The 16,901-nt window shown below is 69.7% G+C and overlaps 2 protein-coding genes across 11 annotated transcripts in view; one reads left to right on the top strand and one right to left on the bottom strand.

Moving 5' to 3' along the window:
* The first annotated feature begins 2 nt into the window (after nucleotides 1-2).
* Nucleotides 3-7,057, top strand: LRRC71 (leucine rich repeat containing 71). 3 transcript variants are annotated; one of them, XM_074566668.1, is made up of 16 exons: nucleotides 3-32; nucleotides 2,620-2,734; nucleotides 2,835-2,951; nucleotides 3,062-3,193; nucleotides 3,937-4,012; nucleotides 4,149-4,223; nucleotides 4,348-4,416; nucleotides 4,515-4,674; nucleotides 4,767-4,850; nucleotides 4,971-5,057; nucleotides 5,160-5,258; nucleotides 5,425-5,464; nucleotides 5,551-5,619; nucleotides 5,724-5,822; nucleotides 5,935-6,050; nucleotides 6,819-7,057. In XM_074566668.1, the coding sequence occupies exons 2-16, from the start codon at nucleotides 2,653-2,655 to the stop codon at nucleotides 6,933-6,935; spliced, it is 1,422 nt and encodes a 473-aa protein (XP_074422769.1). In that variant the 5' UTR covers nucleotides 3-32; nucleotides 2,620-2,652; the 3' UTR covers nucleotides 6,936-7,057. The 3 variants fall into 3 exon arrangements, with proteins under 3 accessions (XP_074422769.1, XP_074422773.1, XP_074422774.1); XM_074566673.1 differs by having other exon boundaries at nucleotides 5-32; nucleotides 6,720-7,057; XM_074566672.1 differs by lacking the exon at nucleotides 4,149-4,223.
* Nucleotides 7,058-7,083: 26 nt separating this feature from the next.
* Nucleotides 7,084-16,901, bottom strand: part of ARHGEF11 (Rho guanine nucleotide exchange factor 11) — a 29,165-nt gene continuing 19,347 nt past the window's right edge. Inside the window, exons 21-41 of one of the 8 annotated variants that reach the window (XM_074566512.1) lie at nucleotides 16,433-16,462; nucleotides 16,021-16,150; nucleotides 15,704-15,919; nucleotides 15,243-15,290; nucleotides 14,553-14,740; nucleotides 14,300-14,446; nucleotides 13,754-13,833; nucleotides 13,427-13,552; nucleotides 13,215-13,332; nucleotides 12,754-12,932; nucleotides 12,587-12,662; nucleotides 12,190-12,357; nucleotides 11,949-12,036; nucleotides 11,722-11,823; nucleotides 11,334-11,422; nucleotides 11,006-11,242; nucleotides 10,599-10,874; nucleotides 8,995-9,087; nucleotides 8,305-8,522; nucleotides 7,961-8,150; nucleotides 7,084-7,855 (exon numbers count right to left, since the gene is read on the bottom strand). In XM_074566512.1, the coding sequence (XP_074422613.1) occupies nucleotides 7,806-7,855; nucleotides 7,961-8,150; nucleotides 8,305-8,522; nucleotides 8,995-9,087; nucleotides 10,599-10,874; nucleotides 11,006-11,242; nucleotides 11,334-11,422; nucleotides 11,722-11,823; nucleotides 11,949-12,036; nucleotides 12,190-12,357; nucleotides 12,587-12,662; nucleotides 12,754-12,932; nucleotides 13,215-13,332; nucleotides 13,427-13,552; nucleotides 13,754-13,833; nucleotides 14,300-14,446; nucleotides 14,553-14,740; nucleotides 15,243-15,290; nucleotides 15,704-15,919; nucleotides 16,021-16,150; nucleotides 16,433-16,462 (2,849 nt within the window). In that variant the 3' untranslated portion in view covers nucleotides 7,084-7,805. The remainder of the gene's footprint in view (nucleotides 7,856-7,960; nucleotides 8,151-8,304; nucleotides 8,523-8,994; nucleotides 9,088-10,598; nucleotides 10,875-11,005; nucleotides 11,243-11,333; nucleotides 11,423-11,721; nucleotides 11,824-11,948; nucleotides 12,037-12,189; nucleotides 12,358-12,586; nucleotides 12,663-12,753; nucleotides 12,933-13,214; nucleotides 13,333-13,426; nucleotides 13,553-13,753; nucleotides 13,834-14,299; nucleotides 14,447-14,552; nucleotides 14,741-15,242; nucleotides 15,291-15,703; nucleotides 15,920-16,020; nucleotides 16,151-16,432; nucleotides 16,463-16,901) is intronic. The other 7 variants (XM_074566513.1, XM_074566516.1, XM_074566517.1 and 4 more) reach the window with 7 other exon arrangements.

Genomic DNA, 16,901 nt, shown 5'->3' with positions numbered 1-16,901 from the left:
CGCGGCCCGATGCGTTGCCCGGGGGACAGAGGGTACGGGCGGGCTGGGACCCCCCCGGGGAGACCCCCACAGGGACCCCCATCGCCCCCCCCCGGCCCCGGGACCCCCCCGGCACCCAGGGCTGGGACCCACCCCGGGGAGACCCCCACAGGGACCCCCATCGCCCCCCCCCGGCCCCGGGACCCCCCCGGCACCCAGGGCTGGGACCCCCACCCCGGGGAGACCCCCACAGGGACCCCCATCGGCGCCCCCCCGGCCCCGGGACCCCCCCGGCACCCAGGGCTGGGACCCCCACCCCGGGGAGACCCCCACAGGGACCCCCATCGCCCCCCCCCGGCCCCGGGACCCCCCCCAGGGCCCAGGGCTGGGACCCCCACCCCGGGGAGAACCCCCACAGGGACCCCCATGGGCCCCTCCTCGGCCCCGGGACCCCCCCCCAGGGACCCCCTGGCCCCAGGACCCCCCCGGGACGCAGGGCTGGGACACCCCCCCCCCCGGGGAGACCCCCACAGGGACCCCCATCGTCCCCCCCCGGCCCCGGGACCCCCCCGGCACCCAGGGCTGGGACCCCCACCCCGGGGAGACCCCCACAGGGACCCCCATCGCCCCCCCCCGGCCCCGGGACCCCCCCCAGGGCCCAGGGCTGGGACCCCCACCCCGGGGAGAACCCCCACAGGGACCCCCATCGCCCCCCCCCGGCCCCGGGACCCCCCCGGCACCCAGGGCTGGGACCCCCACCCTGGGGAGACCCCCACAGGGACCCCCATCGCCCCCCCCCGGCCCCGGGACCCCCCCGGCACCCAGGGCTGGGACCCGCACCCCGGGGAGACCCCCACAGGGACCCCCATGGGCCCCTCCTCGGCCCCGGGACCCCCCCCCAGGGACCCCCTGGCCCCAGGACCCCCCCGGGACGCAGGGCTGGGACCCCCACCCCGGGGAGACCCCCACAGGGACCCCCATCACCCCCCCCCGGCCCCGGGACCCCCCCGGCACCCAGGGCTGGGACCCGCACCCCGGGGAGACCCCCACAGGGACCCCCATGGGCCCCTCCTCGGCCCCGGGACCCCCCCCCAGGGACCCCCTGGCCCCAGGACCCCCCCGGGACGCAGAGCTGGGACACCCCCCCCCCGGGGAGACCCCCACAGGGACCCCCATCGGCCCCCCCGGCCCCGGGACCCCCCCCAGGGCCCAGGGCTGGGACCCCCACCCCGGGGAGACCCCCACAGGGACCCCCATGGGCCCCTCCTCGGCCCCGGGACCCCTCCCAGGACTCAGGGCCGGGACCCCCCCCCAGGGACCCCCTGGCCCCAGGACCCCCCCGGGACGCAGGGCTGGGACACCCCCCCCCGGGGAGACCCCCACAGGGACCCCCATGGCTCCCCCTGGCCCTTGGACACCCTCCTCCATACGGCCCAGGCCTGGGACCCTCCCCGGGGAGACCCCCGTGGCCCCCCCAGCCCCGGGACCCCCCTGGGACCCATGGCTGGGAGTCCCCGCCCCCCCCGGGGAGACCCCCACAGGGACCCTTATGGCCCCCCCCGGCCCCTCGACACCTCCCCCCTCTCCCCACAGGGCCCCCTCAGCTTTAGGACCTCCCCCGCCCAGGGAGGCCTCCATAGGGACCCCCATGGGGTCCCCCCAGCCCTGGGACTCCCCTGCACCCCTGTAGGGACCCATCGCCCCCCCCCAGCCCTGGGACCCCCCTCACCCACATAGGGACCCCCACAGGGTCCCCCCCCAGCCCTGGGACCCCTCCATGAAGACCCCTATAGGGCCCCCCCATTGGGCTCCCCTTCCACTGAGACACCCCTTTCCCCTTCCAGGGACCCCCCCATAGGGACCCCACAGCCAAGAGACCCACCCCCATAGGGCCCCTTATCTCTGGGACCCCCATAGACTCCTGGGACCCCCCCCCCAACCACATAGGGACCCCCATAGGGCCCGCACCCCTGGGACACCCTCCATAGGGGCCTGGGATCCCCCCCATATAGGGACCCCCCCCCCATATAGGGACCCCCATAGGGACCTGTGACCCCCCACACACCCACCCAGGGACCCCCATAGGACCCTAGGACCCACCCCAACCACATAGGGACCCCCATAGGGCCCCCACCCTTGGGACCCCCCCATATAGGGACCCCCATAGGGCCCTGGGACAGCCCCCCACCCACACAGAGACCCCCCATAGGGCCCTCACAGGCCCTGGGACCCCCGTAGGCCCTGGGACCCCCCCTAACTACATAGGGACCCCCACAGGACCCTGGGACCCCCCCTAACTACATAGGGACCCCCCCCCCCTTGGGACCCCCTCCCAATAGGGCCCTGGGATCCCCCCCATATAGGGACCCCCACAGGGCCCTGGGACCCCCCGCAACTGCATAGGGCCCCCCACCCCTGGGACCCCCCTCCCCCATAGGGCCCTGGGATTCCCCCATATACGGCTCCCCCCCCCATATAGGGACCTCCATAGCGCCCTGGGACCCCCAACCTCACAGGGACCCCACTGGGACCCCCTCACCCAGCAACAGCCGGGGGGGGGGGGGGGCTGGGTGGCGGGCAGGGCCAGCCGTGGGGCCGGTGGGTGCTGGGGGGCGCTGAGCCCCTTCCCCCCCACCCCAGTGCCCGTCCCCCCCCCCACACCAGCTGGGGGCCATGAGGCGTCGGGGGGAGCGGGCGAAGGCGGCGGCGGAGGAGGAGGTGAAGAGCGTGGGGAGGAAGGCCGAGCAGGGCGCAGGTGAGCCCCCCGGCACAACAGGGGGGTGGGGGGGGGGTCTGGGGGGTCATGTCACCCCCCCGCCATGTCCCCCCCCCCCGCCTCCAACTCCTGCCCGCAGAGGAGTACCAGTGCACCGGCCTCCTGGAGCAGGATTTCCCCGAGCTCTGCGCCCGCGCCGGCATCGCCGCCGTCCCCAAAGTCACCCCCTGGCCGTCCCCGAGCTTCCCTGCGGATGGTGAGCGGGGACCGGGTGTGGGCGAGGGGCGGGGGGGAGATGACAGTGGGGGGATGACACCCCCCCCACCCCCCCTCCACCCAGGACCCAGCCTGGTCCCCGTCCCGCAGAGGAGCCGGCTGAGCCGCCGCTGCCGGAGGTGTTGGCCGCCATCGAGCGTAAATTCGGCTCCTTCCAGCCCCGCATCCAAGTGGAGAGGGACCACGGCGACCCCCAGAGCGTCCGCGCCGTCTTCCTGCGAGGTGGGTCCTGGGGAGCCCTAGGCTCCCGGCCCGGCCCCCCCCACCACCCCCCCCAGCACCCAGGGATAAGGAGCCCTTGGAAATCACCCTGCGGGATCCAGGGAATGGCCGGAACTAACCGCCCTTGGCCCCGCAGCCTGGGCTGCATCCCCAGCAGGGTGGGCAGGGGGGCGAGGGGGGGGATTCTGCCCCTCTGCTCCCCTCGGGGGAGACCCCCCCTGCAGTGCTGCCTCCAGCTCCGGGGCCTCGGCACAGGAGAGACACGGAGCTGTGGGAGCGGGGCCGGAGGAGGCCCCGGAGCTGCTGGGAGGGCTGGAGCCCCTCTGCTGGGAGGACAGGCTGAGAGAGCTGGGGGGGTCAGCCTGGAGAAGAGAAGGCTCCGCGGAGACCTTGGAGCCCCTTCCAGTCCCTCAAGGGGCTCCGGGAAAGCTGGGGAGGGACTCTGGAGCAGGGAGGGGAGCCACGGGACGTTGGGAATGGGTTGAAACCAAAAGAGGGGAGATTGAGATGAGATGTGGGGAAGAAATTCCTTCTTCCGAGGGCGGTGAGCCCCTGGCCCAGGTTGCCCAGAGAAGCTGTGGCTGCCCCATCCCTGGAGGGGTTCAAGGCCAGGTTGGATGGGGCTTTGGGCAACTTGGGCTAGTGGAAAGTGTCCCATGGACGAAATGGTCCTCAAGGTCTTTTCCACCCCAAACCATTCCCCGATTCCCGTCACCCCCCCTTGACCCCGCTCTCTCCGGCAGGCTGGAAGATGGAGGAGGACAGGCTGGGGGTCCTGAGCCGCTGCTTGCCCACCCTGGCCGGCCTGCGGGCACTGCAGTGAGTTGGGGGCGTGGGGGGGGACGGACACAGGCAGGAACACCCCCCCCCCCCGAGATGCCGGCGCGTCCCCTCCCCGACGGCGGGTCCTGATGCCGCTCCGTGTGTGTCCCGTTCCCCCCCCCAAACCCCGCAGCCTCTGGAAGGTCGGGCTGACGGAGCAGCTGCTCCCAGCGCTGGCGGCACTGCTGGCACGCTGCCCCCGCCTGCGGTACGCGGGCGCTCCCTCGTTAGCAGTGCTAATTATGAAATTGGGGTGGGGGGTGGGGGGTGCCAGGGAGGATCATTAATACCATCCCGGGGTGGGGGGGGGGTGTGCGTGTTTTCCTCCGCAGGACGCTCAGCCTGGAGGGGAGCCCCTTGCCCGAACTCGCCTTCCCGACGCTGATGGGGAGCGACAGCGCGTGAGTGGGAGCCGGAGCGAGCCCTGTTGAGCCGGGACCCACACGGGACCCCCCAGTGACCCCCCCCCCGTCCCATCCCGTCCCTTCCCATCCCGCAGGCTGACCCACCTCTCGCTGCGCAACAGCGGTGTGGGGGACGCGGGCGCCCGGCGCGTGGGGCAGAGCCTGGCCGACCTCGGCTCCTCCAACCGCGGCCTCGTCTCCCTCGTCCTCAGCTTCAACCGCATCTCGGACCTGGGAGCCGGCTACATCGCCCAGGTGGGCATGGCGGGGGGTGGGGGGCGGAAAATGATGGGGGGGGGGGATGGGGGGCCACCGCTGGGTGCCCAGCACCCGTCTCGTCCCTCCAGGGCTTGCGCTTGAACCGCTCCCTGCTCTCCCTGTCCCTGGCCAACAACGACATCGGCGACGCGGGGGCCACCAGGTTGGCGGAGGTGGGTGCCCCCCCCCACCCCCTGTTAACCCCCCCCCGCCCATCACCACCCTGGCAATGGGGTGCGGGGGGCCGGATCCTGCCCTGACCCCCCCTCCCTACCCATCCCGCTGCCCCCCAGGTGCTGGGGCCCTTCGCCCTGACCCACGCCGAGGTGGTGGAGCGGAGGCGGCTGCTCTTGGCGGAGGCGCTGGGACGCACCCTCACGGTGAGACGCCCCCCGCCCCCCCCGTCCCTTCCCCACCACTAGGGAAGAAAGGCCGGAGGGTCCCGGGTGGGTGCCGGCACCCTGAGCGCCCCCCCCAACCAGATCCCAAAAGACAGCGAGGGTCAGAGCGAGCAGCGCTCCAGCCTGGCCCCCGACAAGCTGCTGCCGGCCAAATACGGCAAAACCCCCGCCAAGAAGAAGGTGAGGAGGCAAGCGGGGACCAGGGTGGTGGGGGGGAAGCCCCCCCCACCCCCCACCCCCCAGGTGTCCCCAGTCTTTGGGGGGCAGGCGGCGCCCTCGGCGTGCCTCAGTTTCCCCACCCATCCCGCTTGGGAGGGGTGGGCGAGCGCTGCCCTGGTTATTGCAGGAGTCGCTGCGGAAGGAGGAGACGCGGCAGCCCAAGAAGCGTGAGTGAGGGGCCGGGGGGGCGCTGGGGGGGCACAGGGTTGGGGGGCTGCTCAGCTCCCTCCCTTCTGCTCTCCCCTCCCTGCAGCGCCGGAGCCCAGAGCCGCCCGTGGCAGGGACGCCAAAGCGAGCGGGGCAGGAGAAGCCGAGCCCGGAGGTGGGGGGACGCCGCGGGGGGGGGGGGGGCCAGGGAGGGGGTCCCCAACCCTGGCATCCCGCACTCCCTCATGGCCTGTCCCCCCACCCTCCCCCGGCATCCAGGCGGCGGATCCGGCCCATCCGCTGCTGGAGGAGGCCAGGCAGGAGCAGGGCAGCGTCATCCTGCCGGGGAACCGGGCGCTTCTCAACCTCAACCTGCCCGTGAGTGGGGGGGGGGGGGGGGGGGGGGGGGGGGGACTTGGCCCCACCTTCCCCTGTCGTCGTCCCCCCCACCCCCCCCCCAGCTTGTCCCCGACCCCCTGTCCCCCCGCAGACAATCGCATCACCCAGCGGGGCCTCGGCGCCTTCCTGGCAGCGCTGGAGGGGCAGCAGCGGGAGAAGAAGCCAAAGGTGCCGGGGCAGCAGGGGCTGCTGTGCCTCTCCCTGCAGGTGAGACGGGGCAGCCGTGGGGCTGGCATCACCGTGGGGCTGGCACTGCCATGGGGCTGGCATCACCCTGGGGCTGGCATCACCGCTGGCCACACGGCGATTCCATGGGTCTGTCATCACCTTGGGGCTGGCACTGCCATGGGGCTGGCATCACCACTGGGCACACGACAATTCCATGGGGCTGGCCCTGCCATGGGGCTGGCATCACCACTGGGCACACGACAATTCCATGGGGCTGGCACTGCCATGGGGCTGGCATCGCCATGGGGCTCCTGGCAGGGCTGGTGCTGCCATGGGGCTGGCACTGCCATGGGGCTGGCAATGCCACAGGGCTCCTGGCAGGGCTGGCATTGCCAAGGGGCTGGCATTGCCATGGGGCTGGCATCGCCATGGGGCTCCCGGCAGGGCTGGCATCACCATGGGGCACCTGGCAGGGTTGGCACTGCCATGGGGCTGGCACTGCCATGGGGCTGGCAATGCCACAGGGGTCCCGGCAGGGCTGGCATCACCATGGGGCTGGCATTGCCATGGGGCTGGCATTGCCATGGGGCTGGCATCACCATGGGGCTCCCGGCAGGGCTGGCATCACCATGGGGCTCCCGGCAGGGCTGGCACTGCCATGGGGCTGGCACTGCTATGGGGTTGGCATTGACACAGGGCTCCCGGCAGGGCTAGCATCACCATGGGGCTGGCATCGCCATGGGGGCTGGCATCACCATGGGGCTGGCATCGCGGGGGGGCACAGCCTGACACCCGTTTTCCCCGCAGAAGAACCGCATCCCTGCCCACAGCCCGGCCCTCGCGCGCCTCCGGGAGCTGCTGCCGCCGCAGGACGCCCCCCCCAGCGCCCCGTGCCAGGAGGAGCAGCAGGACCCGGGCACCTAACCGGGCACCCGGGGGGGGGCGGTGGGCAAAGGCCGGGGCGGGGGGGGACCTTTTCTTTCCGAACCCAATCAAAATTCCGGGGCAAGGAAGAAAATAAAGCGGATGGTCCAGCGGGGAACAGCAACCGGTCAGTCTTGGCTCTATTATATATAATATATATATCAGCCAGCCCAGCGCTGGCCTCGCCGCCACACCTTTTCGGGGGGGGGGGGGGGAGGGAGAAGGGATTTTGGGGGAAGGGGGGGACACGACACACGCGCCCCGGCCGTCGCCCCGGCTCCCCGGCCCCCTCCCCGGCCAGGGTCACCGATTGTCACCAGGCGGGGAGGACAGCCCGGTGCTCGGGGCGTCCCCCGCTGCCCCCCGGCTGGGGGGGGGGGCCGGCGGTGGTTATTTACAGGAGGAAGGTGGCGGGGGTGGGGGGGGTGGAAGGGTGTTTGGGGGGGGGGGGGCCACGTACGTACATATTTATAGGCAGCGGGGAGGGAGGGGGCCGCAGCACGGAGAGGAACAGAACAAAGTGCATTTATACAGACTAGATCCAGCTCTCGCGGCCCGCTGGGGGGGGGACGGGACGTCGTGGGGGGGGGGGGAACGACGCCGAGCCGGGGCTGCCATGCGAGGGGGTGAAGGGGGGCAGGGGGGGGGGCCACCCAGCTGCCGGCCCCGCCGGATCGTGCTCCCTCCTTCCAGCCGAAGCCCACGGCAGTCCTAGGAGGTGGGGGCCGGGGGGCGCTCCAACGGCTGCCGGCACGGGGATGGGGGGGCACAGCGTTGGGGGGGGGGGGGCTGTGGGGCAGCTCCCTGGCTTTGAGCGACCTTGGAGGGGGGGGGGGAGACACCCCCCAAACTCCCCCCTCCCCACCGCGGCTAAAGGCCGGCGTCGCCAGCGGGGTCCTCGGCGAGGGGGGCTCTGGAGCCTGGAAAAGATGGGGAGGAAGGGGGTGAGGGGGGCGTGGGGGGGCGAGGGCATGGCGGGGGGGGGCGGGGGTGGGGGGCGAGGACCGAATGGCGGTGGGTCTTACCTGGGGCGTTGGCAGCAGGACCCTGCAGGCTCCGGAGGGCGCGGGACAAAGGGCTGTCGCCGTCGGGGCTGGGGGGCGGCTGGGCCCAACCGTCCGTCTCCGGGGGGGCCGAGCCCCCCAGGGGGGTGACGTGGGTCGAGGAGCTGCGCCCCAGGGACCGCAGCAAGTCCCGGTGGGCCGTTTCCACAGCCTGGAGAGAGAAAGGGTGCCAGGGTGGGCGCAGGTCTGGGGTCGAGAGCCGTGTCCCCCCCCTCCCTTCCATGACACCCTGATGGGATTTCCTCCCCCCCGCCCCCCCCCCCCCGCCCCAGTTTCCCCAGTTTGGGTGGGGGACGACGACTCACTTTCAGCCTGTTGAGCTTGAGCGTCAGCTGCTCGATGGTGCGAAAGATGAGGTCCACGTCGCGCAGGGGGGCGGGGGGGTCCGGGGACCCCTCGGCGGGGCTGGGCCGGGGGGGCGCCTCCTGCGGGGAGCCCCAGGGGGCGCTGGGGGGCGGCGCGGGGTGCGGGGGTCCCGCGGGCTGGGGGGGTGCCGTGGGCATGCTGACGTAGAAGTAGTTGCCTGAAGAGGGGATGAGCAGCGTCAGCGTGACAAGGGACCCGCTGGGGTGGCTGCCGGTGGCCCCCGGGGGGGGGTTTTGCTGCCTGAGGTATCCCCTTCCCCCCGCCCCCGACACGCAGGGGGTGGGGGGTTGTTGCCACTTCGTGGCAGGATCCGGCCACAAAAACGTTTCCAGATGGCTCTGGGTCACGGTGTCGGTGGCGCTGGGTGTCCTCGGCCATGGGGACAGTCCTTAGGGACATGGTGGCCCCCTCTAAGGACAGGTGTATCCCCCCCCCCCTCCAAGGACAGGTCCTCCCAGGTGACACTGTCCCCCCCCCCCGGCCAGGGACAGGTGTCCCCTTAGAGGACACAGCTCCCCTCGAGGGCCATAGGGCATCCCGTGAGGGGGGAGATGGGGGCCCTGGGGACATGGGGACCCCCGGCGGGGTCCGGGGAGGGGATTGGGGGGGGGGGGGGTGGGTCTCTTTACCATCTACATTAGCTCCGCCTCCTTCCTGCAGCTCAGTTTCTGATTGGCTGCCGCCTGGCGAGGGCGTGGCCTCCTTGGCACCCTCCGCCTGGGCTGCGCACCCCGAAAAGAGAGGGGGGGGGCGGGGGGGGGGAAGAGGGAGGGGGTGAGCAGGCCCCGCCACCGGCACCCACCACCGGCACCCGCCACCGGCACCCACCAGCACCCCGCCACCAGCATCCAGGAGCATCCAGCAGCATCCAGCATCCCACTATCGGCGTGCATCGGCATCCCAACACCAGCACCCACCGCCTATCACCAGCACCCATCAGCATCCTAACACCAGCACCCATCACCACCCATCACCATTACCCCATCGCCAGCATCCCTCAGCACCCCATCACCAGCACCCCACCACCAGCACCCACCACCACCACCACCACCATCAGCATCCCAAAACCAGCACCCCACCGCCAGCATCCATCACCAGCACCCACCAGCGCCCACCGTTAGCACTCCAACACCAGCACCCACCAGCACCCAGCAGCACCCCATCACCAGCATCCACCATCAGCATCCCCCACCACCACCCCAATACCAGCATCCATCAGCATCCCACCACCAGCACCCCTCAGCATCCCACCATCAGCACCCACCACCAACATCCACCAGCATCCATCAGCATCCACCAGCATCCCAACACCAGCACCCATCAGCATCCCACCACCAGCGCCCCAATACCAGCATCCATCAGCACCCATCACCAGCACCCCAATACCAGTATCCCACCACCAGCACCCACCACCAGCATCCATCAGCGCCCACCATGAGCACCCCATCATCAGCATCCATCAGCACCCCACCACCAGCACCCACCAGCACCCATCAGCATCCTACCACCAGCATCCATCAGCACCCATCAGCAAGCACCCCATCACCAGCACCCATCAGCACCCCACCACCAGCACCCATCAGCATCCTACCACCAGCATCCATCAGCACCCATCAGCAAGCACCCCATCACCAGCACCCATCAGCACCCCACCACCAGCACCCATCAGCATCCTACCACCAGCACCCATCAGCACCCATCAACAAGCACCCCATCACCAGCACCCATCAGCATCCTACCATCAGCACCCACTAGCACCCCACCACCAACATCCCACCACCAGCATCCATCAGCAAGCACCCAATCACCAGTATCCATCAGCATCCCACCACCGGCACCCACCAGCATCCCAACACCAGCACCCATCAGCACCCGCCACCAGCACCCCTACACCAGCATCCCACCACCAGCACCCGCCAGCATCCCACCACCAGCACCCCAATACCAGTATCCCACCACCAGCATCCCACCACCAGCATCCATCAGCACCCATCACCAGCACCCACCACCAGCACCCCTCATAGCCCCCCGCGCCCCCAGGGTGCAGACAGGAGGTGGAGGGGGGGGAGTTCACCCGCACACCTTGGCCCCCCGCGCAGCCCCCGGCCCCGACGCAGCCAAGCGGGGAGCGAGACCCCCAGCGAGGGGCAGGTCAGGGAGCGGAGAGGGGTCCCCAGCGCCTGTCACCCCCCGCCCCGTGCCCGGCCGAGCGCCCTCCCCGTCACCCCTCTACCTTTCCGCACGACTTTGTAGCTGCTCGGCTCCTCGGCAGCCGGCCCCGGCTCCTCCGGCTCCCCCCGGCTCGACGGCGGCTTCGTGTCCTGGGTGGCGCTGGGGGGCTCCGCCAGCACCTCCTGGGAGGCCGAATCCTGACTGGAGAGCGCCGAGTCCCAGGCCTGGCCGCCGCCGCCCCCCCCGATGACCGACGGTGTGGGCGTCAGGTCGTCCTCGGGCTCCGTGTCCCGGCAAGGCAGGAGCCTCCGGAGGATCAGGAGCCGCAGGTTCTCCACTGGGATGGGGAAGAAGAGGTGGTTTTGGGCTTCTGCGCCCCCACCCCCCTCGCCCCCCACCCCGGCTCCGGGGAGAGGTTGGCATGGCGGGGAGGGGGGGCTCCCCGCCGCAGCACCCCACGGCACTCACCATCTTCCAGCGCCGCCTCGGCCAGCCCCTCCGTGCCCAGGGCTCCCGGGAGCGGCAGACGCGTGGGGGGTCCCGGCCGCTGGGCTGGGGGGGTGTCATCCCCCCCCACGCCAGCTCCTGTGGGCAGCGGGGCTGCAGGCAGCTCTTCCTCCCCTTCCTCCACCTCGCTGCTCCCCGGCTCCTCCAGCAGCGCCGGGGGCTTCTCCCTGCCCAGGAGCGCGGTGGGATTGTCGTCCGCTGCGGGGAGAAGGGGAGAACTCAGACCCACGTCCCCAGCCTGAAAAATGGAGGGGGGGGCGGCTGGGGAAGCGGTTGAGGGGGGGCTCACCTGAGGAGCAATCCTCTGTCTCTGCCTCCGCTCCGGAGCTGGCACCTCGGGACAGGATGGGGGACACATCGGGGTCCGGCAACACCAGGCTGCGAGGACAAGGAAGGGACATCAGGAGCCAGGGGCTCGGGGACATCAGGAGCCAGGGGCTCGGGGACAGTCCCCGCCCCAGCGCAGACCCTGCCGAAGCCCCCCCCGCAACAAGGTGCCAGGAAGCCTGGAATGCCCCCCCCCCCAGGTCACCAGTGAGCAGGGAGGACCCCTGTCCCCATCCCAACCGCCCTCCGGAGAGACCCAGCAGCCTGCTGGCCTCGTCCCCCCCCGTGGTGTCCACCAGCAGGGGACCGGGCTGGGGTCCCCGGCTCCCAGTAAGGGCTGGGCTGCTCACCCGGAGGGTGCCGCACGGGTGGGCTCCGGCGTCCGGCGCTTGGGGGGGAAAGTGGCATTCCTGGTGGCACTCTGCACCGCCTCCTCCAGCAGCTCCATCCACCTGCCCGGCCGAGAGCCCCTCCTCAGCTCCCCGAGGTCGGGGGGGTCTTTGCACCCCCAAGAGAAGCCCTCGCCCCGGGGGGGGCACTGCCCGTCGCTGCCAGCACCCGTCCCACCCAGCCTTACGTGTTTTTCTCGGAGGACGTCAGCGCCACCAGCTCATAGATCTGGGGTCCCAGCTCCGAGGTGCAGATGATGAAGAGGGCTCGTTTATCTGCCGGGGTGGGGGGTGATGGTGGCGGCCAAGAGTGACGAGGAAGGGTCAAGAGCACGGCGAGGGCCTCGACCCGACCCCACCGTCACGCCTGTCACCAGCCCGGCCGCGGCGGGACGTGGCTGGAGGCCGCGGTAGGTTCTCCCTCCCTACCTGTGGCCACGGAGCGGATGAGCACCGAATTGAGCTTGAGGACGGGGCTGAAGGTCTGTTTGTTGTCCGAAGAGCCCAGCGCCGTCTTGCTGTGGCACTTGAGCACCAGTTTCTCGTCCTGCTTCTGCAGCAGCACCAGGAGGTCCTCCAGGAGCAGCACGTGCAGGTCTGGGGAGGGGGAGAGGAGACAAGAGAGCCGAGGTTCAGCCCGGGATGCCTTCGCAAACCAGGTGGAAGCTCCCTCCTTGCAGCCAGGAGGGACGGTGGCCCCGCGGACGTGGCAAAGCTGGGGGCAAGGGGGTCCCTCTAACGCCGCTGGGGCTGGAGGGACAATGCCCAGGTCCTGGGGGACGCTGAGGCCGTGGTCCCGGTACCGGGCGGTGGGGCAAGTCCGTACCCACAGTCTTGTCTTTGCCGATGCGCCAGGTGAGGGGCCCTTCGTGGATCATGCGCCGGGAGGTGAGGTCCAGGCTCTGCAGGAAGCCCAGGGCAGCGGTGAGCGTAGGCCGGGGCCGCAGAGACCCCCCGCCAGCCCCCCCGGCACTGCCCGCCAGCCGGGACCACCTTGAACTCGGCAGCCAGGGGGTTGCTGGTCCTCTCCAGCGAGGTGGCATCCAGGCGTTTCTGGTAGCCCTCCAGCCGATGCCGGTTCTCCGCTCGTTTCACCGCCTCGTTCACGTACTTGAGGATGTCCCGGCACTGGTCCCGGGCTCGGCACAGCTTGTCGTGCTCCGAGGTGCCCGCTGGGATGGCAGTGAGGGGGTCAGTGGGGCACAAAACACCACCAATCCAGAGCTCCGAGATTTTCCCACCCCCCAGCACCCCGGCTCTTTCTGCTGGAAAGGCGCCGCTTCCCCCCCCCCGCCGCCCTGGGATCGTGCTCTGGATGGCAACGGAGAGCCACCACCAGCCCCACGGCAGAAGCGATCGCCTCCTGCCAGCCGAAGGAGGTGGGAAGGCGCAGCCGAGCAAGCCTGGGGACAAGCAACCCCCCGCCCCCCGGTGTCCCCCCCCCCAGCCCCTACCCTCGGTGTGTTTGATGATGTTCTCCAGCAGCAGCGGGTACTTGGTCAGGCGCTGCATTTCGGAGATGATCAAGTCCTTCAGCTGCAGGCGCCGGCACTGCGGATTGCTTTCTGCTTCCTAGGGGGGAGGGAAGAGGGGAAAAATCCCGAGGTGGGATTTAGGGAAACCAGGGGAGCAGCGGGACGAGGAACAGCCCGGGAGAGGGCCAAACCTGCATGAAGATCTGGAAACGGGTCTCCTTGCGCTGCTTGGTTTTGATCAGCTCTAGGGCGATGGACTGGTAAGAGCAGAAGTCAGCAGCCACTTGCTGGATTTCCTCTTTGGCCGGGCCGTCGAACTGGGGCCGGGGGGGAGAACTGGGCTCAGGCACCCCCCAGGCTTGGCCCTGAGGCTCCCCGAGCCCCTCTGCCACAACCAGAGGACAGCGTGACAGCGGCGTCACCTCCACCTCCCCTTAAAGATGTCAACCCTCCACGCTGGAGGACCAGAAGATGCCCCCCGGGGGCTCTACCACCCCTGTCCCCCCGCCCCCCCTTACCCGAGACAGCATGAGATCCCCAATTTCTTTGATGATTGGTCCTTCTTCCCGGAGCTTCTTCATGGATTCGGAAAGAGAATCTGAACGAGGAGGGGAGAGACGAGACAGGACTCACGTCAACGGGACACCAGGGTCACCCGCCACTCGTCCGTGAGCTGAGCCGCCTGCCCCAGAGGGTCCCTGCCGCCTCCCCGGCAGGAGGGGACGAGAGCCAGGGGGGCTTCCACTGCTGCGGCGTGGCAAGGAGTGTGACACTGAAAGCCTCTCCCCAAAGCGTGCTAACGCCAAGGGCTGGCTACACACCAGGCGTCCCAGACACGGGCAATTGGCAGAGCCCGGAAAAAATCAGGCTCTGGATCGCTCCCAGGAGAGGGAAAGGAGAGGCCGGGGTGGCGAGATGGCACGATGCCCTCGGCAGGGCTGGTCCGAATGGTGGGTGGCCACGCAGGAGCTCCGGGCGGCCTTGGGCCACCTGGGCCACTCTCTGCTCCCACTCTCGGGGAATATTTCCAGGGGAGAGCGGGATGAGAGTGGGAAGCGGCTTACTGTGGATTTCTATCAGGTCAGGGAGGTTGGGGAAGAGGAGCGCCAGCTCTTCCCGGGATAGCAGGCTCTCCTTCTTCATCCGCTGGTAAAAGAGGAGGTCGAGGACTCGGAGGATGCGGAGGTGAGACCCTTCGGTGGCAAAGAGCTCTGTGCGAAAGGCGCAGGGGTGGAGAAGTGGCCGGGGGAGCCCCGCGGCGCTGGGGCACGCTGCCGGGGTGTCCCTGGCGTCCCCGGGGTGGCCGGTGCTCCTTACCGTTGATCACCTCTTGCCGATCGATCTCCTTCTGCGGCAGGTTGGCCACCAGCTCCCGGCTGACCGTGTGCTGCCAGTTCTGGGAGTCCAGCTCGGGTTCCAGGTCGGAAAGCTGGCCCTGCTCGTCCTCCAGGAGATGGGGCAGGAAAGGATCCACGCCGAACCCCAGGTTGGGCGACTCGATGCTCCTGGGAGGGTGAAAGGCGGCGGTGGGAGTACTCTGCAGCCACCCGCCTCCAGCCAGCCCACCCCGCGGCGCTCCCAGTACAGCCAATATCTACCTGGGCCCTATTTCGGCTTGAACCCGGGGCCTTCAGCACAAGAAGTACAAGCCTCTGACTCTTGAGCTAAAAGACTAGGTCCCCCAGCAGACATCTATATAGGTCCTTTAAGCTCCTGCGTGAGACACAAGGGAACAGAGGTGCCCCCTCGCCCCAGGAGGATGGAGAACTAACGGGGGACGCCCTCCCGGGGCAGCCCTGGCCATCGCCTCCCCTTGTGCTCCCTCACGGCTCGCTTACGGGGAGGGAAAAGCTAGGAAGGCGCAAGATGGAACCCCCTCTGAGCCCCAAAGCCGGGGCACAGCCCCGGCGCACCCCTACAGTGACCCTCCTGCTCTGAAGGAAAACTGGCCCCGGGGACGCGGGGCGGCGCGGTAGAGACGGCGGAGAGCGAGGCCGGGCCACTCACCTGCGTCCCATCTTCGGCGTGTACGGGGGGGTGGGATTTTCCAGCGACCTGGGGAGGGATGGGACAGTCACCCTCACGTCCCGAAGTCCCGACCCCCCCCTTCTTCCCATTGCCGCACCCCGTGGGGCAGCACCCAGCAGCGGTTCTGTAAGCCCCTCCAGACGTGGGTCCGGTGAGAGGGGTTTGGGGCACAAATGGGGATTAAAGCCCAATTGTCTCCGTTTGCCCCGGGCAAACGCTGGCCCAGGAGGCTCTGCTGGGCACTGGGGGGCCAGGAGCGCCCCGCTCTGCCTGGCTGGGGCTCGGCCTTGACCCACGGGTTTAGCAAAAGCTTTCCCATGAGACAGCGTCTCAGCCCAAGGGATTTTCAGATCCCCAGCCATCCCAGCTCCCCTTTGAAGCCAAACATGCCCAGGGGAACCCAGGTCCTCCCAGTGCGGGGCTCGGGCGGCGTCTCCCACCTTGTGGACAGGCTGGAAGCGGAAGATGACGCCGACTGGTGAAGCCTCGTGGCCTCGGCTGCGGCATCCATGTCCACATCGCTACGGGACCGAGGCACATTTTCCGCTTTCCGGGATTTCTTCATCTCCTCCCGGCCCTTCAAGCTCTCCGAGCGGCCCAGCTTGACCTCAGCGCGGGAGCTGCGGCAGGGGGACAAAGCCGAGGCCAGGCTGAGCCTGGTGGGACAGGCAGGGCCATCCCCCCGCATGCAGAAAACTGCGGTGGGAGCCCCAAAAAACAGGGGCTGACGTGCCCCTCCCGCATCCCCCTGCTCTACCTGTCCGACTCCAGCAGGTCCTCGGGGAAGCTGCCCGTGGAGAGACGCTGGGCGCCGGGCTCCTGGCTCTCGTAATGCTGGTTGTTCTCAAAGTGCTGGATGATGTTCCTCACATTGCCGGGTTTGACTGCTGGGGCGAAAGCAAGGAAAGAATCCCGGTGAGACTGGACTGGGAATGGTTGGGTCGGGGTGGTGGGGGGGGAGATGCTGGTGCTGCCGCCCACGTTGCGGCACCACGGCTTCAACCGTCTGGCCGGCAGAGCTCCGGCCATCTCCCGGACCCCACGGCACCCATCCGAGCCCACCCCAACGCCCGGTGCAACGACAGTGGGGTAGCTTGAGGGTGGGGGGGGGGGGCAAAATCAAACGAAGCGCATGAGGTGAATGGCAAACAAAAGAAGAGGCCTTTTACCTTCAACGGGGGACAAAGGGACATGAAATGCTGAAAGGAAAAAAACAAAAATGAGATGTCAAATCAATCCTGCGTTTTGGCAACGGAGGAGGCAAAGAGGCAACGGTGTGAGCGAACGGCATGAGAACTCAAAGCAGAAGCGGGGGGGGGATGAGGAAGGCAGGCACGCACACGGGTACACACGTGTACGCACACGGGTACAGGCTCGCTCTCTGCCGCCTCAGCCCCCCAGGAGCTGTGGCGCTTTTCAGAGGCAGCGAGCAGCCTGCGAGCACGGGGCAGACGAGATAAATTTGGGGGGAGAGCTCAGCTCTGCTCCCTTCCCACGTGCGGGAGCACCGACAGCAGAGACAAGAGGTTTCCCACGCGTGGCTGGAGGAGGGCAGAGGGTGGCTGATGCCAAGTGCCTGCTACCGGGTGAACGGGAGTCCCACGGGTGCCAAAGGCCACCCGACGGCCCCGGGCACGC

The sequence above is a fragment of the Larus michahellis genome, chromosome 24, assembly GCF_964199755.1.
Source record: "Larus michahellis chromosome 24, bLarMic1.1, whole genome shotgun sequence".
NCBI classification, from domain to species: domain Eukaryota; kingdom Metazoa; phylum Chordata; class Aves; order Charadriiformes; family Laridae; genus Larus; species Larus michahellis.
Note: the sequence above shows the minus strand (reverse complement) of the source record. Positions and strands in the feature narration are given on the sequence as shown.

Bases quoted from the DNA above. Each gene is read 5' to 3' on its own strand.
- LRRC71 (XM_074566668.1), top strand. From the start codon at position 2,653: ATGAGGCGTCGGGGGGAGCGGGCGAAGGCGGCGGCGGAGGAGGAGGTG. The intron at 4,675-4,766 runs GTGGGCATGGCG...TCGTCCCTCCAG, and splicing joins GAGCCGGCTACATCGCCCAG to GGCTTGCGCTTGAACCGCTC. The intron at 5,058-5,159 runs GTGAGACGCCCC...CCCCCCAACCAG, and splicing joins CGCTGGGACGCACCCTCACG to ATCCCAAAAGACAGCGAGGG.